We start from the raw sequence: 25,466 nt of genomic DNA, 5'->3' as shown, positions 1-25,466 counted from the left end.
CTCCCCCACATGCTCCTCTGTTTTCCCCTGTTCCTCTATTCCCCAATACTCATCTAGCCCCTCCCCCACTTCTTTGTACCCCGTGCTCTTCTGGTACCCCCATGTTCCTCTGGTACCCCCATGCTTCTCTGTACCCCTGCTCCTCTGGTCCCCCACATGCTCCTGTTTTCCCCTGTTCCTCTATTCCCCCTGCTCCTCTGGTACCCCTCTCCTCTGGTACCCCCCTGCTCCTCTGGTACCCCCCGCTCCTCTATTCCCCCATGCTCTTCTGTACCCCCATGTTTCTCTGGTCCCCCATGCTCCTCTGGTCCCCCCTGTGCTCCTCTGCTCCCCCACATGCTTCTCTGTTACCCCTCACATGCACCTCTGGACCCTATATGCTCCTCTGGTCCCCCTGAATGCTCCTCTGTCCCCCTACATGCTCCTCTGGTCCCCCCTGCTTCTCTGCCCCCCATGCTCCTTTGGTTCCCCACTTACTTACACTTCTTTGGTGCCCCCATGCTCCTCTGATCTGCCAAATGCTCCTCTGGTCTCCCACATGCTCCTCTGTCGCCCCCCCCCCCCTTCTCTGGTTCCCCACAGCGATCACCTTCTCTCCCTGGCTAGCTGTGCAGTGTAGCAGACGGGCTGGATAAAGACATGATCCTCCATATGATACGGAAAGACTGGCAGCCACAGACCATTATAACATAACCTTCCTCTGCACTCATTCTCCTGCTCTTTCCTTCCTCCGCTCTCCATCTAGATTTTCTGTGGCAGCAGACAGGAAGTAGAGCGGGGAAGGAAAGAGCAGGAGAACGAGTGCCAAGGAAGGTTATGTTATAACGGTCTTTGGCTGCCTGTCTTTTCGAATCGTATGATGAGCTGCTCAGTGCGGAGTCATGACTTTACCCAGCTTGTCCGCTGCCACATACTGCACAGCTAGCCAGGGAGAATAGGTGAGCGCTGTGGGGGACCAGAGAAGTGGGGGGAGGGGCGTTTCGCAGGAGGTATAGGTGGGGATGCAGGAAAATTGGTATCAGCTGCGGCGCCCCCCTCAGTGCTGCGTCCCTCTCCCAGTTTCCTCCCTGGTTGAACTGAGCATTGCTAGCAAGCCAGAATGTCCCTATCCATCTTAGTTCAGAGGACATGGCTCCTATGGTTGCTTGGCAAAATGTCAAATTTCAATTTGTCTGACCACAGAACAGTTTTTCACTTTGCAATAGACCAATTTAAATGAGCTTTGGCCTAGAGAAGATGGCGGCATTTCTGGATCATATTTAGCTATGGCTTTTTTTTTTTGCATGATAGAGCTTTAATGCAGTGCCATCTGGGAGCCCAAAGATCATGAGCATACAATATTGTGCTTTGGCCTGACGCCAAAGATTTCTCCAAATTCTTGGAATCTTTTTAATGATTTTATGTACTGTTGACAAGGCTGTGTCTAAGAATATTGGACGAAACATGTAAGCTGTTCTTATCTCCATTATTCTGTAGCTAAATAAAGACTTTGATATGGATATGCAAGTTGCAGGCTCTCCTCATCTATCTGCATAAAGCCTTACTTTGTCAGCATTTTATTGCCGAGGTCCCATCATTTGAGACGTGTTGCTGCCACGACTACAGGGGACACAAGATCCAAAAGGCCCCGGCACTCCCAGGAGAGCATGAGACAAATTATGGCCGGCCAAACAATTTCTCTAGGGGGACTCAAGATTTAGTAGCGATGTGATGATGCCAGTCCAACATCTGCTGCAAAGCTATCACCTCACAGTATTTCTGAAAAGAAGGAACCCCCAGGCCGTCCTGCCTCTTAGAGCGTTTTAAGGTACGTAAGATGTGTTGCTTCCATCGACTTAAAATTACCTTAATTTTTCTCAAATTCTTAAATTTTCTGTTTTTATTATTGCATTTTTGTGCCCATGCCAGATACATTTTAAAAACAGACCATTGTGTGCCAAGAAGAAATATCTGGGCAACAATATAGGCACCATTTGAAGGTGGAAAAGAACTCTTGGCAACACATTCATCTTCAGTATACTGACTAAGCCCATCCAGGAAAGAGTGGTACGGTCCCACCTTAGTAGGTCTGCTTTGATTGTGGAGAGTAAGGGGGCATAGTTATTAGTGTATACTTGTGACTATATGGCTAGGAGATAAATGCCCAAGTATTTCAAAGATGAGCTACACCATGTAAAAGAAAAAGAGGCTCGCAGTTGAGTGCCCAAGCCAGAGGGAATAGTAAGAGGGAGAATTTCCGACTTACTATGGTTGATTTTAAAATTTGTTAGGGAATGGAATCTCTGTAGCTCAGCAATGATATTAGGAAGATCAAAGGTTGCCTACCCCTGTTCTAGAGCTACTGGGTCCTATGACAGTCAACACATCGCTGAGACATAAACGATGTTGAATTTACAGTGTCTTGCGTTTTGTTTTCTGAAAGAGCCTATTTACATCTGAATAATACAGCATTAACGTTATACATATTTACTGAAAGGTCAAATTGACCCAAGTATCCCCATGAAAAGTTTTTACTTACCAAATCCTGTCATATGTTAAGGGACTAAACTCCTTAAAGAGGAACTTACGGCATAAGTTTGCCCTTTAGTAAACACGTCGGCTCCAATGACCTGAAAGCCGGTGAAGAACTGGCCCAGGTGTGGACACCGCTGGATCTTTGGACAGGTTCAGTAAGTGTCCTTTTTATTAAACATCAGCAGCTACAGTATTTGTAGCAGCTGACTTAATTTTTTTTGTCATACAGCCTGAAGATAGCCTTTAAACTGGTTGTTTGTATTGCTCTCATTGGCCAGTTCACATAGTGCTGTGAAGAGAAGCAGAGAGCAGCATCTCCACTCCTCATGGCAGCTAAATAAATCACTGCACACTTTAACAGAAACACATAAATGGCAATGAGCACTCATAGAAGATGTTCCATACCTTCATGAGGTCAAGTAATACACCACTAATGATGCCTAAATATCGTCTTTCCAAAGACTGAGGGTGATTTACAGCCGGAAACTGAAATACAAGAAAGGGAAGAAATCTTTACAAATAAACACAAACAAAATCTATAAAAGAACTTTTTGTATAACAAATATAGTATAGAACCTGTTTTGTCTTTGCATACATATAGCAAATGTACTATCCACATGTAAAATATGTATTGGTATAATGAAACTCCATTTGGACATCCTACAGATTCTTTCCAACTACCTTCAGCTGGTATATGGAAAGAATGGATTACTAGTAGTGATAATTCAGGAAACTATAGAATACAAATGCTTTGCGGTCTTTACGTATGTATATGCCTTTTTACGGTTTAATTTCTTACTGGCCTCAGGGAGAACATATTTGTATGAAACCAAAAAAATCTGTAGGTTCTAAGGCATGTAATCGCGATTTGTTGTAAACCTATACTGAAAAAATGTACTATATAACTGCGAAATGTGCGTGAAGTAAGGTAACTTAGATGTGTATTTGGCACACAACAAAATATTTACCACAGTGCACCACTGTATCTTAAGTAATATATCAGAATCAGAGACTTGATATATATATATATATATATAATAGATAGATATCTACATATAGATATCTACATATAAATATCTATATATAAATATCTATATATATCTATCTATATATATATATATATATATATATATATATATATATATATATATATATATATATATAGATCTATCTATCTATCTATCTATATATATATATATATATATATATATATACATATATATATATATATATATATATATATATATATATATATATATATATATATATATATATATATCACACACACACACACACACACTGACATTTGGATCTTTTGGTGGATATCCAAACCTGAGCACAGAGATATAAATATAGCAAGCTCCTAATTTATCAGAAGTGGTCCATAGAGTGCATGTCCACTGTACTTATGCAAACTTTCTTGCATAATCACAACAACAAGCTCACATGTTTTATTCTAGATGGGAAGTGTGGCTGCACATGTGTACACTACTAGTTTAATGCTGAATATAAAAATGTAATTATTCTCAGATTTGGAACACTGGTTAGGGTACTGTGGTGCAGTTTAATACACTTACATCGGTTTATTGTTTTTTCCTTGTGGTCTTTGTTTTTTGTTCTTTTATTAAATTTTGTGTACTTGTATCAATGATATCTCTATATTTGAATGCACATATGCCATTGATCTCATGTAGTATCCACTATATTGTATAAAATTGTATCTTGTAAAGTTGTATTATCTAGATATGAGCGCATGGTAAAATTTGACTGTGGTACCTCTACTGTAAAACTTAACAACTTCATATCTGCGATACTTGCACCTGTAAAACGTTAATACAAAATGTTGAAACTTAAAAATGTAATTATACTGCAGCTTACCAGTCCTTAGTATCTGCATTTGTTTTTATTTTTAAGGCAAAGAACATTTTTCTGTAAGTACAGGAAATTCATGTTGATCTCAATAGAAATGCGGTGTTTTCGCTATGTCTTGTGAATTGGACTGATTTATCAAAAAATGTTACCTTCCTTCCAAGTTGTCTTTTGTAAACTACTAATTCTGCTGAAAAGAGGAAGACATGTTAATCTGGTCACACACGGTTCAGAATTTTCATTCAGCCAGCGGGCCGAATGAAAAGAACTGAGCTGATTCCCCTATCTACATATTTGAAGTGGATGGGGGAATCCTCCCCTTTGCACTATTGTATTCCGAAAGCAGGGAGACTCCCCCGCTGGAAGTATAATGATAACTATGCTCACAGCACTCAGTAAAAATGTCAATTTTAAATAAAAGTCCACAAACTGGCACATGAATCTTATTGGACTTAACCCCTAGTAATCATGTGCATTTTATACGTTGCTGAATTCCTGCTTTAAATTTGTGGCTACTGGGAAGAATCACCCCATCATAGATAGCTAAAAATATCATTGATGTCAATAGAAACTTCTTGCTCAAGGAATCCCAACGCCCAATGTATATACTGTATATCTATCATCATTTCTATGTATCAGTTTTTATGTTTCAAAAGGGAACGCATACAAAATATTTGTGATATATATATATATATATATATATATATATATCACAAATATTTGTCATTTTGCGTTATCTTACAAAAGTTAGTACACCCCTCACATTTTTGTAAATATTGTATTATATCTTTTCATGTGACAACACTGAAGAAATTACACTTTGCTACAATGTAAAGAAGTGAGTTTACAGCTTGTATAACATTGTAAATTTGTAGTCCCCTCAAAATAACTCAACACACAGCCATTAATATCTAAACCGTCGGCAACAAAAGTGAGTATATCCCTAAGTGAAAATGTCCAAATTGGGCCCAATTAGCCATTTTCCTCCCCACTGTCATGTGACTCATTAGTGATAAAAAGTCTCAGGTGTGAATGGAGAGCAGGTGTGTTAAATTTGGTGTTATCGCTCTCACTGTCTCATACTGGTCACTGGAAGTTGTGGCAACATCGCACCTCATGGTAAAGAACTCTCTGAAGATGTGAAAAAAAAAATGATTGCTCTACATAAAGATGGCCTAGGCTATATGAAGATTGCCAAGAACCTAAAACGGAGCTGCAGCACAGTGACCAAGACCATACAGCACTTTAACAGGACAGGTTCCACTCAGAACAGGCCTCACCAAGGTCGACCAAAGAAATTGAGTGCACGTGTTCAGCGTCATATCCAGAGGTTGTCTTTGGGAAATACATAGATGTATAGATAGATGTAGATGGAATAGATGTACTGCTGCCAGAAGTTCTGCAGAGGTTGAAGGGGTAGGAGGTCAGCCTATCAGTTTTCTGACAATACGCTGCACACTTCATCAAATTGGCCTGCATGGCTGTCATCTCAGAAGGAAGCCTCTTATAAAGATGATGCACAAGAAAGCCCACAAACTGTTTGCTGAAGACAAGCATACTAAGGATATGGATTACTGGAACCATGTTCTGTGGTCTGATGAGACCAAGATAAACTTATTTGGTTCAGATAGTGTCAAGCGTGCGGTCACCACGAGTACAAAAACAAAGGAGTCTTGCCTACAGTTGAGCATGGTGGTGGGAGTGTCATGGTCTGGGGCTGCATGAGTGCTGCCGGTACTGGGGCGCTACAGTTCACTGAGGAATCCATGAATGCCAACATGTACTGTGATATACTGAAGCACAGCATGATCCCCTCCCTTCAGAGACTGGGCTGCAGGGCAGTATTTCAACATGATAACGACCCCAAACACACCTTCAAGATGACCACTGCCTTGCTAAAGAAGCTGAGGGTAAAGGTGATGGACTGGCCAAGCATGTTTTCAGACCTAAACCCTATTGAGCTTCTGAGGGGCATGCTCTAACGGAAGGTGGAGGAGCGCAAGGTCTCTAACATCCACCAGCTTCGTGATGTCATCATAGAGGAGTGCAAGAGGACTCCAGTGGCAACCTGTGAAGTTCTGGTGAACTCCATGCCCAAGAGGGTTAAGGCAGGGCTGGAAAATAATGGTGACCACACAAAATATTGACACTTTGGACCCAATTTGGACATTTTTACTTAGGGGTGTACTAAGCTTCCTCTACCTGAGCAATCAATTGTACAGCGGCAAACAAATTGAATGGGAAAGAAGTGCAGAGCTGGTAAGTATTTTAAAGGTGAAAGGTGGGGAAAGTTCCATGATCCAGCAAATAAGGTCATTATTTTACTTTAGGCCACTTTAATAGGGCAACTTTGGCCATGGACACTAATGTGTCCTTCATATTTTTGTTAATGAACTTTCATAAATCTTTTCCAGCCATGTTCTGTCAGTGCACTCTTACAGATGTTCACATTTCTGAATAAACAAAGCAAGTGTACCAGTCTTCCATCTCCCTTTTGTAAACATTAAATTCGTATAAAAAGTAGGGGTGCACTGAATGGAAATTTTGGTGCCGAAACCGAAAATGCAGGATGCACTTTGCCGAAAACCGAATGCGAAAATGACAGTTTTTAAAAAATATTTATATTTTTATATATAATTGTATTATATTCAACTTTTTTAATTAATATTATCAATTAAAATTGATATGAATTTATTGTTGGCCATTATTGGCACCTTTAGTGCAAGAAAGGGCAGGAAAAATGCAATGTGCAGTCTCTCATCTCTTGTATCATGTCCTCAGTCTCTAACCATCTCTTGTATCATGTCCTCAGTCTCTGGCCATCTCTTGTATCATGTCTGCAGTCTCTTACTTTAACTTAAACACACTGCTAATATTATTAGCAAAATTTATATTTGATGCACCTTTAGCAGACATAATACAAGAGATCAATGCAGCCTCACCAGTGCTAGTCATATGCAGCCTCACCAGTGCCCGTCATATGCAGCCTATCTGTGCCCATTATATGCAGACGGCCTCTGCCCAGCAGCCTCACCCTTGCCCGTCAAACGCAGTCTGCCTGTGCCCAGCAGCCTCAGCAGTGCCCGTCATATACAGCCTGCCTGTGCTCAGCAGCCTCACCAGTGCCCATCATATGCAGCCTGCCTGTGCCCAGCAGCCTCACCAGTGCCCATCATATGCAGCCGGCCTGTGCCCAGATCAGAGCAGTGATCTCCATGTGTCATGGAGTGGATTTGAATTGCCCAGGCTGCAGTAACAATGTCACGCCTCCTGTGATCACGTCGCATTGATTAAATATCCCGCCATTGGATCAGTGTGCCATCTATCACAGGAGGCGGGACATTATTACTGTGGTCCGTGCAATTCATCTTTGTGACACATAGAGATCCTGGCAAGGAGAGGAGGAGGGAGTGGAGGACTTGGTATGGCAGGATAACACTCCTACAATGGGCGGCACCCGGGGCAGCCCCCCACCCCTTTCAGTATCAGCTTTTTTTCTTTCAGCCAATAAACAAAAACACAGTTTTCAGGCGATAATTTTCAGCGGCCGAAACTTCAGTGCACCTCTAATAAAAAGCGCTCAAAATTTTGGTAGCATGGTCTCAGAAAAAAAAAAGACTTTAGCATTTTTTAGATCAACGGTGCCCCTTCTTAAACTGAGGAGTGGGTCTTTAAAGCAAAACTGTGCAAAAATGTAACCAGTTCCCGACCAGCGCACAACGATGTACATCGGCAGAATGGCACGGGCAGGCAAACTGGCATACAGGTACGTCCAGCTGAATTTGCCGCCCTGTCATCGCGCGCGTGCCGGTCTGGACCCCCGTGAGTCCAGGCACGGGTCCCGCGGACTCGATCGCCGCAGGGATACCCGCGATCGTCTCACAGGGAAGGAGAACGGGGAGATGCCGTTGTAAACAGCATCTCCCCGTTCTGCCTAGCAACAAGTGACACTGATCTCTACTTCCTGTGATTGGAGCAGAGATCAGTGTTCACTAGCACACAGCCACGCCCCCACAGTTATTAACACACCCCTAGGAACACTTAACTCCTACACTGCTACCCCCGGTTAACCCCTTCACTGCCAGTGTCATTTACACAGGAATCAGTGCATTTGCATAGCACTGATTGCTGTATAAATGACAATGGTCCCAAAAATGTGTAAAAAATGCCCGATGTGTCTGCCACAATGTCGCAGTCACAATAAAAATCGCTGATCGCCGCCATTACTAGGAAAAATTAAATTTTTAATAAAAATGCCATAAAATTATCCCCTATTTTGTAAACGCTAGAAATTTTGCGCAAACCAATCAATAATCACTTATAGCGATTTTTTTTACCAAAAATATGTAGAAGAATACGTATCAGCCTAAACTGATAATGAGTTTTTTTCAAAATTGTCGCTCTATTTTTGTTTATAGCGCAAAAAATAAAAGCCGCAGGGGTGATTAAATACCACCAAAAGAAAGCTCTATTTGTGGGGAAAAAAGCACGTCAATTTTGTTTGGGAGCCACGTCGCACGACCGCGCAATTGTCAGTTAAAGCGACGCAGTGCCGAATTGCAAAAAGTGGTCTGGTCATTGGCCTGCAAAATAGTCTGGTCTGAAAGTGGTTAAAGCAGTAATCACTAGCGAACAGGCGGGCCCCACCCTCCTACACAATGTAGTGCCGGGGCCAGAGTACACTGTCAGTGGAATCAGGCACTGCATGCAAATGGCTATACATATTACAACTAGATCCTGGTCCTGTTATTTAGTTTAGTACTTTATAGTTTGCTCACAGGTTGTACTTCTTTAGACCACTCGCACATTTATGGTCTCCTGTAGATTGTTAAAAACATAACGACTAAGTAAAGAAATATCTGCCGAGTCAGAGCTATTACAAACATTGCCGTTTAACATTATATCCTCTAGGTGTGATATTAAAATAGGTTTTAAAAACAGAGCAATGAGAGACAGTGCAATGAAAAGCAAACATTCAAAAGGTTTAGAGAAACCCATATTGATCATTATTATGAAAAATACAGAGCATTTTATTTTTTTGCAGATCAAGGGCAGATAATGTTTAATTCTCTGTGAGTTATTATTCTTTGATCGTTAGATTTTTAGGCTCAATTCAAAGGATTACAAATTCTCCCTTAATCTGTTTTGAAGGTACTTGCAGAGGTCATCAAGAACCCAAACACGCTTGAAAATTGCTGGTAGCAACACGTTGGCCCTACAGCTCTAATTGTGGGAACTCCAGAAGGCATGAAAGCAAATTAAACAGTAATTTGTACTGTAGCTGAAAGTCAAGATTACGTTGTGTAAAGCCAGCGTATGCTCCTGAAGCATCAACATACATTACTATTTTTAACATAGCCAAATATATTTCGATTGGCGCCTAGTTGCACTAGCCAAGAGTCATTCTTGGTATAAAATAGTTTATTTAATTAAGCAAAGAACAAACTGTGAATCCATAAAGGCTTTTAGAAAAGATCTTACACAAAACTGAATTGATCTGACTACAGTACAATGAAAAAGACTGATTTGGGTTTGTGTCTGATATAAAAAGCTAAAGTGTCGGAATATTGATGTTATTTTCTGGCTATAAAATGTGGCAGGCTGAATAAAACCACACATAATTTCACAGAAAAAACAGGTCAGGTGTACAGTATATATTGCATCTATTTATCTGAAACTCTGCTTTACCTTTACTAAAACTATTTTTGCATTTTTATTACAATATGGATTCTCACATGTGAGATGAGCATGGCAGCAACTGTTTAGCAAATTGTTACTGAAGGGACCGTTATAATTTTGTCCTGGGCCCATAAAATATCTTGGCCCTGTGGGCTGAATGAAAAAAAGGCAGATTTCTCCATCCACAGCAATGTTTGATCAACTTCTGTTGAGCAGGGACAGCCATACAGTGAACAAAATGTAACAAAATTTAAAAAGAAATAATAAAAAAAATTAAGTAACCTTAAATATGAAAATTAAGCAGCAATTCTCCAATGGTTTAAATATAGAATTGTGCTAAATAATAAAAAAAAAAAATAGAAAAAACAAATGTCCGAAAAAGTCCACAGATGTCTGAGATAGTTGTTTGTGATAGTAGATCTTAGATTCTTGGTGTTAATCTCCACCATCCACCACCTTGTGCAACAATTTCTCCACCAGAAGCTGAAAAACTCATTACAAGGGTCACTTTGCGCTTATGGCTTATAACCCAGCCTTGGCCTTTCTCCAAATCGCTATGCACTCCTGCACTTGTGGCTTCACTTACCTCAGCAGGATGGATGTGAAGTTCACCAAGAAAACAGAAAGCTCCTCATAGTATAAAATCCTTTAAGCGTTTATTAAAATAATAAAACATTGCACTTACAACAGCATTAGAACAATTGCACCTTGAGAGTTTGGTGCATCAGCCAGCACACAACCAAACTGACCTGTCCTTCCGGGACACGAGGGCGATGGTGATGTCAGCACGTCTCTCCACTATATGTGTTTTGTCACAAAATGACAGCTAAATGTGAAATTTTAATGCCACTGCCCCTAAAGATGATCACCGTTCTAGGTGGGTCTTCACCTGTATCACTTCCACTGCACGCTAGCAGATGGTGGCCCTGTTTGTCACAGGCTTGACAGTAGAAGAGAAGAATCTGGTGGGCTGCACATCCAATAAGATCGACTTTATTAAGACATATTTAAAGTGGATGTAAACCCGATTCATGAAATTTGAGCTGGGCACATATATCGGTAGTGTTTTCTTATCTCTCTCTAAAGCCCTATGTCCCGTAGCTGTCTCTTGCTCCGTAGCTCTGTCAGCCTGATAACTTCTCACACGTTCTCCGAGATAGAAGTGTGTTTTACAAGAGGTTACTATAAATAGATTAGCAGTCAGCTTGCCGTCTTAGCCCTTGTACACACGGACATTCCGACCACAAATTCTGTCGGATTTGTTCTGATGGATTTTGTCCGAAACTGGTGTTGCATACACACGGTCGGACAAAGTTGTCGGAAAATCCGATCGTTCAGAACGTGATGACGTTCGTTCGCTACGACGGGACTACGTTCAGGCTAGTAGCCAATAGCTTTGGTCTTGTAATTTGATCTGAGCATGCGTGGCACTTTGTCCAATCGGAATTCTCTACAAACGATCGGACAAAGTCCGATCTGATCATGCTGTCTGAAAATTTTATATCCAACTCTCAAACTTTGTTGGTCGGACATTCCGACGGAAAAAGTCAGATGGAGAACACACACGGTCGGATTATCCGACAACACGGTCCGATCGGACATTTTCCATCAGAATTTCCGGCTGTGTGTGCAGGGGCTAAGAATAAATACAGCTGAAGACAGCAGATATACATGTCAAACTTATATAGGGAGATTTGTTTCATCCTTGTGTATCACCCTGAGGCTGTTCTCTTCACTGGGTATATGTGAGGGTTTACATCCACTTTAAGAAAGACTCTCCACACTAAATTCCATGGAACATAGCACTCTAGCTAGCTCATGACTAAGCGCTGATGGCGTGAAACACGTTAGCTGGAGTACTATGCTCCCTTAAATGTAGTGTGCAGAGACTTTCTTGAATATGACTTAATAAAGGTGATTTTATTGGATGTGCGGCCATTGCCCCTAAATAAAGGGCGGTGCTAGGATATGAGTAGTGACAAGTGAATACTTATTATTGTGATTGTATTATAACTGTTGCTCATAAAGCGCACATTATTACATCATTGGTATTACTTTTGTCTTTTTTTTTTAGACCATACATGATTCATTAGCCTATTTGGGGCACTATGGATATGCACTCACATTTACTTTTACTTTTTTGTGAGCAAAGAAAGTTTTGCCTCCAGCTATACCTTAAGTTAAAGCAAATCTGTCAAATGTTTGGCCAGCAATAATCAGTAGCATTTGAACATGTTTCAATGCCCTTCACACTTCTAAAAATTTATTTTCTAGCCTTTAGCATTCGGCTTTATTAAGTATGTCTTTGATTCCTATATCATAGTTATTTAAACTCCAGCCCCTACAGACGGTTTTCAATGTAGCACCCAACAGTTTTGATAATTAGTTGTCCATGTTATCGGTAATGGAAGCTGGAAGACAGCTGGATTAATTAATAGTCCAGAATAATTGTTTGTGATAAGGCAAATGCACACTGAAGGCATGTCTGATTTACAACCAAAAGACAGCAGAAAAATAATCAGTACAACGATTTTGCAAACAACTTCTTTGTAAAGAAGATTATTAGGGTAAAAAAAATTATGTTGAATTTACGACATGTCTGGTTCCCTTTTTAATACAGTGTAGTAGCCATATAAGTAGCCTGTTTCTGAATTGCTCACTTTCTTCTGGTTAGCAGTTTACCTTGGCTATTGTCTAAGGCCCCATACACATGATTATGCCGCGTACACGCGATCAGATCGTCCGTCGGACCAGAGTCCACGGACAATCTGCCTGTGTGTGGGCTCCGGCGGACTTTTTCTTCACAAAAGTCCGGTGGACTTAGAAAGAAGTTTTGACTCAAAATTGTCTGCCGTACTCAGCAGTCCGGCGGACAATCCGCTCGTCTGTGTGCTAGTCCGCCGGACTATTGAAATGAACGGACTTGCCCACACAGAGAAAAGTCTGTTCATTTTGAACGTGGCTCCAGGTAGATGGGACTAGCGAAGGAAGTGAATGTCGCCGGCACTTCGCTAGCCCCATCACCTGGTATGGATTTAGAGGGCAGGCCCTATGTCGAAAAAATGGCGTGGGGGTCCCCCAAAAGTCCATAGCAGACTCTTATCTGAGCACACAGCCCGGCCAGTCAGGAAAGGGGGTGGGGACGAGCGAGCACCCCCCCCCTCCTGAGCCATACCAGGCTGCGTGCCTTCAACATGGGGGGTGCTTTGAGGAAGGGGGGCCCTACAGCCCCCCCACCCCAAATCACCTTGTCCCTATGTTGATGAGGACAAAGGCCTCTTCCCGACAAACCTGGCCATTGGTTTTCGGGTCTGCGGGCAGGGGGCTTATCAGAATCCGGGAGCCCCCTTTAATAATAATTCACCTGGGGAAAAAAGTGTACACAAAAAAACACAACACAGGTTTTTAAAATACTTTATTAGACAGCTCCGGGGGTCTTCTCTTTTGCCGTCTTCGGGGGTCTTCTCGCCGGACTCCTCTGCTATCTTCTGCTCTTTTACGGGGACAAGACCCCCGAAGAGCGGGACAAGACCCCACTCTCTCACAAGTCGGAAGAAGACCCCCGGGCGGCAGCGGCGGTGAAGGAGAAAGCCGAGCTCCTCCGCTAGTAAAAGAGCAGAAGATAGCGGAGGAGTCCGGCAAGAAGACCCCCAAAGACGGAAGAAGAGGAGACCCCCAGAGCTGTCTAATAAAGTATTTTAAAAACCTTTTTTATGTACACTTTTATTCCCCAGGTCAATGGGTAGGGGTACATCGTACCCCATACTCATTCACATAAGGTAGGGGGCCGAAATATGGGGGCCCCCAGATTCCGATAAGCCCTCCGCCCGCAGACCCCGACAACCAACGGCCAGGGTTGTCGGGAAGAGGCCCTTGTCCTCATCAACATGGGGACAAGGTGCTTTGGGGTGGGGGGGCCCTACGGCCAAACCACCCCTCCATGTTGAGGGCACGTGGCCTGGTACGGCTCAGGAGGGGGGCCCTCGCTCGTCCCCACCCCCTTTCCTGACTGGTCGGGCTGCGTGCTCGGATAAGGGTCTGCTATGGACTTTGGGGGGACCCCCACGCCGTTTTTCGGTGTAGGGCTTCCCCTTTAAATCCATACCAGGTGACGGGGCTAGCGAGGTGTCAATCTCGCTGATGGAGGTGGTGACATTGACTTCCTTCGCTAGTTCCGTCTACCTGGAGCCACGTTCAAAATGAACCGACTTTACTCCGTGTGTGCGCAAGTCCGTTTATTTCAAAAGTCCGGTCATGTGTGGGCAGGTCCGCTCGTTCGGAAAGTCTGGCGGACCTCCGCTGCAAAAGTCCGGTGTGTTGTCCGCCGGATTAAGTCTGCCGGATAGTCCGATTGTGTGCACGCTGCTTTAGATTTTCTGCAGATTTTTGTCTTCAGATTTACCAAAACCATGTAGTGCAAGAGCCTGCCTGATTGCATAAAAATTTAAACTCTTAAGGTCTGACCTCATAATATATAATTTTGGTAAATCTGAAGACAAAAATCTGCAGAAAATCTACTATTGTGTATGGCTTTCCGTTCACATCTGGCAAATTGGGATTGTGGGCAGGATAGTCGCAATTCGCCAGATGTGAACAGGGTATCATTTATTAATTAATTTTCTTAGCAACAGTCTGAAAACATTACCTGCTAATTTCTTTTTTTATGGACTTCACCCTTATGCATTGTTTCAAGACTATACATTTGTTTCCTATCTGCTGCAATGCCAACTCTTGGCAGATGACTAAACCTGGTGGCCATGACCAGGGAATATTAAATCATAGCCCTTGCATCCTGATTAAAAGTACACTATATTACCAAAAGTATTGGGACACCTGCCTTTATACGCACATGAAATTCCCAGTCTTCATCCGTAGGGTTCAATATTGAGTTAGTCCACCCTTTGCAGCTATAACAGCTTCCACTCTTCTGGGTAGGCTGTCCACAAGGTTTAGGAGTGTGTCTATGGGAATGTTTGACCATTCTTCCAGAAGCGCATTTGTGAAGTTAGGCACGGATGTTGGACGAGAAGGCCTGGCTCGCAGTCTTTGCTAATTCATCCCAAAGGTGTTCTATTGGGTTGAGGTGAGGACTCTGTGCAGGCCAGTCAAGTTCCTCCATTCCAAACTTGCTCACCCATGTCTTTATGGACCTTGCCCTTGCATTGTGCACTGGTCCAAATCAGTTGGCGGAAGGGGGATTATGGTGTGGGGCTGTTTTTCAGGGGTTGGGATTGCCCCTTAGTTCCAGTGAAGGGAACTCTTAAGTCGGCAGCATACCAAGACATTTTAGACAATTTAATGCTCCCAACTTTGTGAGAACAGTTTGGCGAAGGCCCCTTCCAGTTCCAACGTGACTGCACCAATGCACAAAGGACTAAGGGATGCCATTAAAGTTCATGTGCGTGTAAAGTTAGGAGTCCCAATACTTTTGGTAATATAGTGTAGGTGTCTATAGGACTGTATGGGGGAAATTCAATAAACCCACTTTTGGAATCTGTTGCTATTGCTGTGACAGATTCAAATTACTGCCAGTTTACACATATGGAAATTGGTGGTAATTATGACCAACCTTGAGCACTCTTTATTAATTACAGGGTCTGTCTTGGAGGTATCAGGCCTACAACCAGTGATGGAGAAGGACCATGTTTGACCAAAGCAAAGCAGTGGGACCTAGTCAAAAACAGGGGTTAATATACTAAAGTGAAATTGACTTTATTTTGTAAGGGAAGATGCACTTTACCAGGGACGTTGTACTTTGCATGGGATTTTTTCCCAGAGGTTAGTAAATGTGCCATCATCCACACAGGTTTAAACAAAAAATATATATTTTTTCAAAATTGCCTTGCAGATGACTGAGTATTCTTTGCAGACTGAAATTTCTCCACATTCACAAAGCTCTGGTGAAAATGTCTATGCAATGTGCAACTTCCCTTGTAAAATGCAACTTCACTTGCAAAGTGAATAGTCTATTATACTTTAGCAAATCAACTCCATGGTGAGGGACAGCACAGGGTCTATACTGGACACTCCATCTTCAGTGCAGACCCAATCCTGCCACACAACAGCATTGGTTGCTAAGATGTTTGCCATTTTTATATACGGGAATTACCGGCATCCCACTCCTTTGTTTACATTTAGCTGACAGGTGGGGAGTGTCTCAGCCAGCAGCTGAAGTTGGCCATAGATGGATTGTCTTTGTAATCAGTCAGCCAGCTGATCAAAAACATTTGAGGTGAATGAAGGAATCCTCCCCACTGCGCTTATGTATTCTGACTGCTGGACTACTTCACTGTCAGAATACACTGATCAGCACTGCAGCTAAACGGATGAAACATTTCTAACATTCCCATTGAAAAGAAGCTGACTGTTAACATCGACTTCTCTCTAACGAGAATGACCACTGATGGATCGAATATCACCCAGTCCCTGCTAAACCAGACACATTTCAATCCATCTATGGCCAGCTTTTGGCCACTGATGAATTATCAGTTACAGTAATTCTTTTGAACCTGTCGCAGTCATAATGACAGATTCTAAAAGTGACATTGATAAGAAGTAACGGATTTTGGCACACGTCAGAAAGCTTTATGAATCTGTTGCAAGGTTTTCCTGAATTAGACACAAGCCATTTTAAAGGGGCACAAGGCCAAGAATTTGTCGTAATTTTTTTTATTTCCCCATAGATCCATTCCTTCCATCTAAAAGAACATTGTCATCGTAATCATTAGTAGGAGAAAGGTACCATCGTGTAAAGGGAGTTTATGAGCGTACACTCAAAAACGATATGATAGCTTTGCTTTTAAAGTGTTACTAAACCCAGTAATATGAAAATAATTCATCCGCCCCCCACAGTGCTCACAGTTTATAAATCTTTTTTACATTAAAATACTGCCACTATATACCTTTTTGGATGATCTGTATACCACAGTTACATCATAAACTGCACAGTTTCTCCAGTGCTGAGAGTTCAGGCAGGAGAAGATTTCCACTACAGCCTGTATACCAAGGATATGCAATTAGCGGACCTCCAGCTGTTGCAGAACTACAAGTCCCATGATGCAAAGCAAGACTCTGACAGCCACAAGCATGACACCCAGAGCCATGACGGGACTTGTAGTTTTGCAACAGCTGGAGGTCCGCTAATTTCATATCCCTGCTGTATACACACCCACATGTGTGATGTTAATATCATGTGACCCGGCTAGCTCTGAGAACAAGTAAATGATCTCTCCAGAATAAAAGACACAACTGAGCATGTGCAGGTCGGCTACCCTGCCTGTGTTAGCTGGCCTTCCCCATCTGTGCATACAGGATCAATCATCCTTTTTACACAATGGAGAGGAGTAACCCCTTAAGTTCCACAGTGAGTATAACAAGCATGCTATGCTGCATATACAGACTGATTTTACTGTTGTGGGTTTAGTAACAGTTCAAGACCAAGATCGAGTTATCAAACAGTTTTGAGGACTGAGAGGATTAGGTTCCCTCTCTGATATCTACTCTACTGGGTATGAGAGTCACTCAGGAGAGTAAAAGAAGAAAACCACACCAGGTGTATTTAGTCATTCTGATCATATTTTTTACAATTGGTATAATGTTACTCTGTGAAAAGTAGACTGGAAGCTCTATGTTTAAGTTCTAATTAAATCGGTAGTAGTAAACCGCTGCAAAAAAAAAAAAAAAGTTTCCCCTGTAAGACAAATGCATAATGTGCTAGTATTATTATGTCCTAGCTACCTTATAACAAAGCCTACCAGCGGCACGCTGTCACCGCTGAGAGAGCTTCTATCTTCACCCGGTCTTCCTTCCAAGTTCGTGGCCTCCTGCTGCAACATGAGTGGCCAGGACCACTATGAAGTCACTTCCGTGCATGAGCAAAGGAGCCCTAATTTACGGCACCAGCTCTGAAGATTCAGCACGGTATGTTAGACCTTCAGAGCGCATGTGCAGGTGACGTCACTGGCAGCATGCACTCTGAATATCTCCTAAACAGTGCAAGTTTAGGAGATATTCACTGTACCCACAGGTAAGCCTTATTATAGGCTTTCCTGTAGATTCAAGTAAAAAAACGAGGTTTACTACCACTTTAACATAGGTCATCCAATCACCCACAGTGAAAAGGAATGCCAAGTCTCATTTTCATGCCATAAGTTCCCTAGCCAAGAACAATGTTCTGACCAGACCTTTTAAAGCTGGCAAAATCACAAGAACACCAAGCCTACACTTTTGTTCCCCTTTTTATACCATCAGGTGAGGCTGTGTAAGGTAGTCAGCCCCTATCAGACCAACACCTTACCACTTACCATAAAGTTATTGACTAGCAGCTACATTCGTTTACCTACAGAAACAGTTAATTACAATGGAATGTTTGCAGTTCCATATTCTGCTAATGTAAGAGATCTAACTTTGTTACTACAAACCAAATGTATCATTTTCTACCCAAATTTAAATTATATTGATGTAGTCTTATTATACAATAGGGACTGGTAAGATTTTTCCAGAGTAGCGTGTCATAACATGCAATTTATGGATCATCCTAAAATAATACGTTTTGAAGGCAAGGAAATGGAAAAATTGTGTTCTGTCGAGGTGTGCAAGCAAAGGAGGAAAAATATTCAGATCTTCAAAAAACTAAGGGCAGGTTTGGAAAATACAGTAATGCATACATTTAACTTGGAAACAAAATGGGATGTGGTATTAAGGTCTTGTTATACCTGTGGCCAGCAGTAGGAAAAGCTTGTGTATTTAAAACCAACGACCATTGGTATGTGAAGACAGAATTTCACACTGTAGATTAAACATTTTGGATACGCTGCATAAAACCTTCTTTGTCAAAACAGTAAATTTTGTGCTGGCATATATTCCTGTACAGAAAGGGTTGGTCTTTGGCATAAATAATTCCAATAAAAAAGAGATGAGTATGCAAAGAGGGGGTTAGGTTTATATTAGGGAGGGTAGTATGGCTGTCAATTATAGCCTTAGGGGAATTAGTGAAAAAGGGCCATAGAATAGAGTGTCCCTCCCTGTGACAGTTTATTAACAATGAAAGCTCATGCAATGCATTCCTGGCTGACCTGACTGTACTTTAACCACTTGCCGACCGCCTAACGCCGATGTACGTCGGCAGAATGGCACGGGCAGGCATAAGCACGTACATGTACGTGATTTGCCTCCCGCGGGTCGGGGGCCCTATCGGGCCCCCGCCCGGTGCCTGCGGCGGTCGGTTTTCGTTCGGGAGCGATCCCGGACGAGGGGACGGCCATTCATTCATGGCCACCCCCTCGCGATCGCTCCCGACGAATAGAAATCCCCGGTGACATCACTTCCTCTCCTGTAATGTAAACACAGGAGAGGAAGTGATGTATTCTCTCCTCCGTGTCGGTATTTTTCGTTCCGACACGGAGGAGAGCGGATCAGTGAGTTGCACCAACACATCCCACACACAGTAGAACATGCCAGGCACACTCACACCCCCCCTTTACCCCCCGATCACCCCCCCAATTACCCCTGCCCCCCAGTCACAGTGACACCAATGTCATTTTTTTTTTTTTTTTTTTTTTTTTTGCATTGGTGTCATTTGTGACTGTAATAACTGTTAGGGCAGTTAGAGTTAGCCCCCTTTAGTTCTAATGTACCCCCCTAACCCCCCCAATAAAGGTTTAACCCCGTGATCACCCCCCGTCGCCAGTGTCACTAAGGCTGGGTTCACATTGCAGCGGTTTATGAGAACGAATGTGATTCGCACCGCACTGCAGTGCAAATCACATCCGATCTCTGTGCGATTCGAGTTCAGCCATTCGCCGCACCCGCCGCACCCGCCACACCCGCCGCACCCGCCGCAAATTCGCACGGGACCCTTTTTTTGGCCCGCAGCAGAATCGGATCGCATGGGTGTTCACACCATGCGATCCGAGTTTGCAGATCGCACTGCGATATGCGAACTGATCTGGGGGTGTCAGTAACATTTCACTGACACTCCCAGCAGTTCGCATAGGGCAGTGTGAACTGCCGCCGGGAGGCATGCGATGCGGGAACCCGCCGCGGATTCGCGGCGTTTCCGCATCGCTCCAGTGTGAACCCAGCCTAATAAGCGATCATTTTTCTGATCGCCGTATTAGTGTCCCAGGTGACGCTAGTTAGGCAGGTAGGTATTTAGGTTCGCCGCAGCTTTTTATAGCGCCAGGGACCCCCATATACTACCGCATAAAGCCCCCTGATTGCCCCCTAGTTAACCCTTTCACCAGTGATCACCATATAACTGTTACAGGTGACGCTGGTTGGTTAGTTATTTTTTTATAGTTTCAGGGCACCCGCCATTTATTACCTAATAAAGGTTTAACCCCCTGATCACCCGGCGGGTGTCATTTGTGACTAATAACTGTTAGGGCAGTTAGGGTTAGCCCCCTTTAGTTCTAAGGTACCCCCCTAACCCCCCCAATAAAGGTTTAACCCCGTGATCACCCCCCGTCGCCAGTGTCACTAAGGCTGGGTTCAGATTGCAGCGGTTTGAGAACGGATGTGATTCGCACTGCAGTGCAAATCACATCCGATCTCTGTGCGATTCGAGTTCAGCCATTCGCCGCACCCGCCACACCCGCCGCACCCGCCGCAAATTCGCACGGGACCCTTTTTTTGGCCCGCAGCAGAATCGGATCGCATGGGTGTTCACACCATGCGATCCGAGTTTGCAGATCGCACTGCGATATGCGAACTGATCTGGGGGTGTCAGTAACATTTCACTGACACTCCCAGCAGTTCGCATAGGGCAGTGTGAACTGCCGCCGGGAGGCATGCGATGCGGGAACCCGCCGCGCATTCGTGGCGTTCCCGCATCGCTCCAGTGTGAACCCAGCCTAATAAGCGATCGTTTTTCTGATCGCTGTATTAGTGTCACAGGTGACGCTAGTTAGGCAAGTAGGTATTTAGGTTCGCCGCAGCTTTTTATAGCGCCAGGGACCCCCATATACTACCGCATAAAGCCCCCTGATTGCCCCCTAGTTAACCCTTTCACCAGTGATCACCATATAACTGTTACAGGTGACGCTGGTTGGTTAGTTATTTTTTTATAGTTTCAGGGCACCCGCCATTTATTACCTAGTCTCACTAGTGTACCCCTAAATTTAGGGGTGTCTACTTTCCAAAATGGGGTCATTTGGGGGGGGTTTGTGCCATCTTGGCATTTTATGGCCTTCAAAACTGTAACGCCCTTAGAAAGCCTGAAGGCGGTGCTTGGTTTTCGGGGCCCCGTACGCGGCTAGGCTCCCAAAAAGTCCCACATATGTGGTATCCCCGTACTCAGGAGAAGCAGCAGAATTTATTTTGGGGTGTCATTTCACATATGCCCATGGCATGCGTGAGCAATATATCATTTAGTGACAACTTTGTGAAAAAAAAAAAAAAAAAAAAAAAGTTTGTAATTTTCCCGCAACTTGTGGCAAAATATAAAATATTCCATGGACTCAACATGCCTCTCAGCAAATAGCTTGGGGTGTCTACTTTCTAAAATGGGGTCATTTGTGGGGGTTTTGTGCCATCTTGGCATTTTATGGCCTTCAAAACTGTAATAGGTAGTGAGGAGTGAAGTCAAATATTTACGCCCTTAGAAAGCCTGAAGGCGGTGCTTGGTTTTCGGGGCCCCGTACGCGGCTAGGCTCCCAAAAAGTCCCACATATGTGGTATCCCCGTACTCAGGAGAAGCAGCAGAATTTATTTTGGGGTGTCATTTCACATATGCCCATGGCATGTGTGAGCAATATATCATTTAGTGACAACTTTGTGAAAAAAAAAAAAAAAAAAAAAAAGTTTGTAATTTTCCCGCAACTTGTGGCAAAATATAAAATATTCCATGAACTCAACATGCCTCTCAGCAAATAGCTTGGGGTGTCTACTTTCTAAAATGGGGTCATTTGTGGGGGTTTTGTGCCATCTTGGCATTTTATGGCCTTCAAAACTGTAATAGGTAGTGAGAAGTGAACTCAAAAATTTACGCCCTTAGAAAGCCTGAAGGCGGTGCTTGGTTTTCGGGGCCCCGTACGCGGCTAGGCTCCCAAAAAGTCCCACATATGTGGTATCCCCGTACTCAGGAGAAGCAGCAGAATTTATTTTGGGGTGTCATTTCACATACGCCCATAGCATGTGTGAGCAATATATCATTTAGTGACAACTTTGTGTAAAAAAAAAAAAAAAATTTTTTTTTTGTCATTATTCAATCGCTTGAGGCAAAAAAATAAAATATTCAATGGGCTCAACATGCCTCTTATCAATTTCCTTAGGGGGTCTACTTTCCAAAATGGGGTCATTTGGGGGGGTTTTGTACTGCCCTGCCATTTTAGCACCTCAAGAAATGAGATAGGCAGTCGTAAACTAAAAGCTGCGTAAATTCCAGAAAACGTACCTTAGTTTGTAGATGTGACAACTTTTGCGCAAACCAATAAATATACAATTATTGACTTTTTTTTTACCAAAGACATGTGGCTGAATACATTTTGGCCTAAATGTATGACTAAAATTGAGTTTATTGGATTTTTCTAATAACAAAAAGTAGAAAATATCATTTTTTTTCAAAATTTGCGGTCTTTTTACGTTTATATCGCAAAAAATAAAAATCGCAGAGGCAATCAAATACCATCAAAAGAAAGCTCTATTTGTGGGAAGAAAAGGACGCAAATTTTGTTTGGGTACAACATTGCATGACCGCGCAATTACCAGTTAAAGCAGCGCAGTGCCAAAGTGTAAAAAGACCTCTGGTCATTTACCAGCAAAATGGTCCGGTCTGAAAGTGGTTAAATGTAGAGCTGCCAACCAAAAGTGTACTTGTTTACAGTGTTAAATACCACTCTCCCACTAATAATCCATGTCACACAAATGTATAGACACTAGAGAAATTATATCACGCTGTACAATTTACTGTTTTTACACAGTCTATACCAGGAATATGCAATTAGCGGACCTCCAAAAGTTGCAGAACTACAAGTCCCATGAGGCATAGCAAGACTGACAGCCATAAGTTTGATACCCAGAGGCATAGGAATGATGGGACTTGTAGTTTTGCAACAGCTGGAGGTTTGCTAATTGCATATCTCTGGTATATATCATCAGGAGATAACATGGAAACAATTTTAAACAATAATTAATTTATTAATTATAAATCTTATTATTTATCTAATTTTTTGGTACCTCTTGGGGATTCAAAATCAAACAATGGTCCCATCTTGACCCTTTTAACTGCTTTTTAAAAGCATACATTCAGTATTTCGATTTTGCCATGTCAAAATTTGCCACAATCCAAAGGGTATAACAGTAGGGGGGTATAAAAACCTCAGGCATTTAGGTATGCAATTTAATAAAAATAAGACATGATTTATTTCAACTTGCAATAATAATAACAATTTTGATGTATTTCTCTTATATCCTTTTTCTCTGAAAAGTATTCTGTGTGCACCTTGAATTTTGCATCACTTTCTCTTCTTCTATTACTAATAAAAGAATGAATGCAGGTTGATTTTATTCCCACCCACTACATAAAAATGTTGATGACAGTTGTTATATAACTTTCTCTGTGAAAGGGGCTCAGAGAAGGAGACATATAAAAAAATAATTATTTCTGGAACAAAGAGATTTTAAGTAGTCTTTAATGTAATAAAAAAAATGACTGGTGGGGAAAGCTTTCTGTAAATGTCACATTAAAAAAATATTAATGAACATCTGCATATTTTCCATTCTAGGTAATCTGAACATATTGCTTACTACACTCACCCGCATCCCATGAAACCGAGGGTTGCTGTAAAACAGCTTCATCTGCTCTGGTGGAAGAGGTCCTAATACTTTCTGAATTGTGAAAAGCTGATCAATTTCACTTTCTCCAGGAAAGAGAGGCTGGCCATCACTTAGCTCTCCGAGGATACAACCCACAGACCACATGTCAACGGCCTTTCCATATGGGGCTCTAAAAAAAAAGAAAAGGGATAAGAAAAACACATTTAGAGCTGTTAATCTGTCATTGGTGTTCTCATTAATGGTGTTTAACAAACTCAGACCCATCTCATATATAGAATATCTCCAGCTACTCATTTGACACAAACTTTTCATTTCCGTTGTGTTGCGCCCGAGACAATTGAAGAGTGACTTTTTTTGAGCTACCCCAATAAAGTTGATGATATTAAAGTATTTTCTTCCTTAAAAATGCTTTAAAAATAGCTAATAATGCATAAATACATGACTAGTGCAAAGTATAAATTACTAAGCCACAACTGATCCCCTATCCAATATGCTGATCTTTGGAGTCTAGTTTAATAGGCAGAGTCCTATGTAGTGCTCCTGTTAAATTCTAATCCTTACCTGGTTAACACTGTATGATACATGGGATGAGATTTATAGCTCAGCAACTCATACTGAATTTCTGGTGCCTTAAAGTGGCATTGCAGTTCCATACAAAAATCGATATCCCCTCTTAACTAAATAATAATTTGGTATTATAGGCTCCAAATACAGACATCACATATGTTTCAATAGCATTGCCAACAATGTAATAGCTGGTATTAGGGAGGTGTTAAGAGTGCACTTACATTCTTATAAGTATATGCTGCACTGCTGTGGGGAGAAGACAAAGCTGTACACTACTAAACAAAGTTACTTTTTTTTAATGTGGTAGGGCACATTTGACATACTGCCAACAAGAAAAAAAAAAAATGGGGAGACAAACGTGGGTGTGGTTTATTGAGAGCAGGCATAGCTATCATGCATAGTCAGCCCATGAATGGTGTATTACATATAAAATATTTTTTATTAACAAGCCACTTAAACACATACAATTAACAAAGCAGCCCCAATAACTGTCAACAAATTACAGTGCTAGAGCAGTCTTTCTTAACCAGGGTGCCACGACACCCTGGGTGCTGTTTGAGTTTGCCAGGGGTGCTTGTGGAAACCTTGTTGAGAAACTGCTCTGCACATTCTTTTTTGCTATGAAATTGTTCACAATAAAAACACTCCTGTAGAATCAAATAACAGTTGTAGTAAAAGTCTATTCTCAAACAACTGTTACAATAGGTTCAATCAACAAAGCTAATAAATCAGGATAATGGCCCTAACTATAATGCCGCGTACACGCGATCGGAATTCCGGCCAGAAAAAGACAGATGAGAGCTTTTCAACGGAAAATGCGACCGTGTGTATGCTTCATCGGAATTTAGCTGGCCGAATTTCCGCCAGCCAAAAATTGATAGCATGTTCTCAATTTTCCCAATGGAAAAACTTTCTAACAGAAATTCCGATCGTGTGTATGCAATTCCGACATGGCAAAAATCACACATGCTCAGATTCAACTACGAGACAGAAGCTATTGGCTACTGGCTATTGAACTTCCTTTTTCTAGTCCCATCGTAAGAGTTGTACGTCACAGCATT

At 42.3% G+C, this 25,466-nt stretch overlaps 1 protein-coding gene across 6 annotated transcripts in view; it reads right to left on the bottom strand.

The window, feature by feature from the left end:
- Positions 1-25,466, bottom strand: part of CDKL5 (cyclin dependent kinase like 5) — a 532,110-nt gene that overhangs the window by 95,034 nt on the left and 411,610 nt on the right. For all 6 annotated transcript variants that reach the window (XM_077480758.1, XM_077480757.1, XM_077480763.1 and 3 more), the window contains 2 exons: positions 23,818-24,007; positions 2,920-3,000 (listed from right to left, as the gene is read on the bottom strand). In XM_077480758.1, coding sequence (XP_077336884.1) covers positions 2,920-3,000; positions 23,818-24,007 — 271 coding nt within the window. The remainder of the gene's footprint in view (positions 1-2,919; positions 3,001-23,817; positions 24,008-25,466) is intronic.

The sequence above is a fragment of the Lithobates pipiens genome, unplaced genomic scaffold, assembly GCF_037356315.1.
Source record: "Lithobates pipiens isolate NorthernLeopardFrog02 unplaced genomic scaffold, aLitPip1_a1.2 Scaffold_16, whole genome shotgun sequence".
In the NCBI taxonomy this organism is placed as follows: domain Eukaryota; kingdom Metazoa; phylum Chordata; class Amphibia; order Anura; family Ranidae; genus Lithobates; species Lithobates pipiens.
Note: the sequence above shows the minus strand (reverse complement) of the source record. Positions and strands in the feature narration are given on the sequence as shown.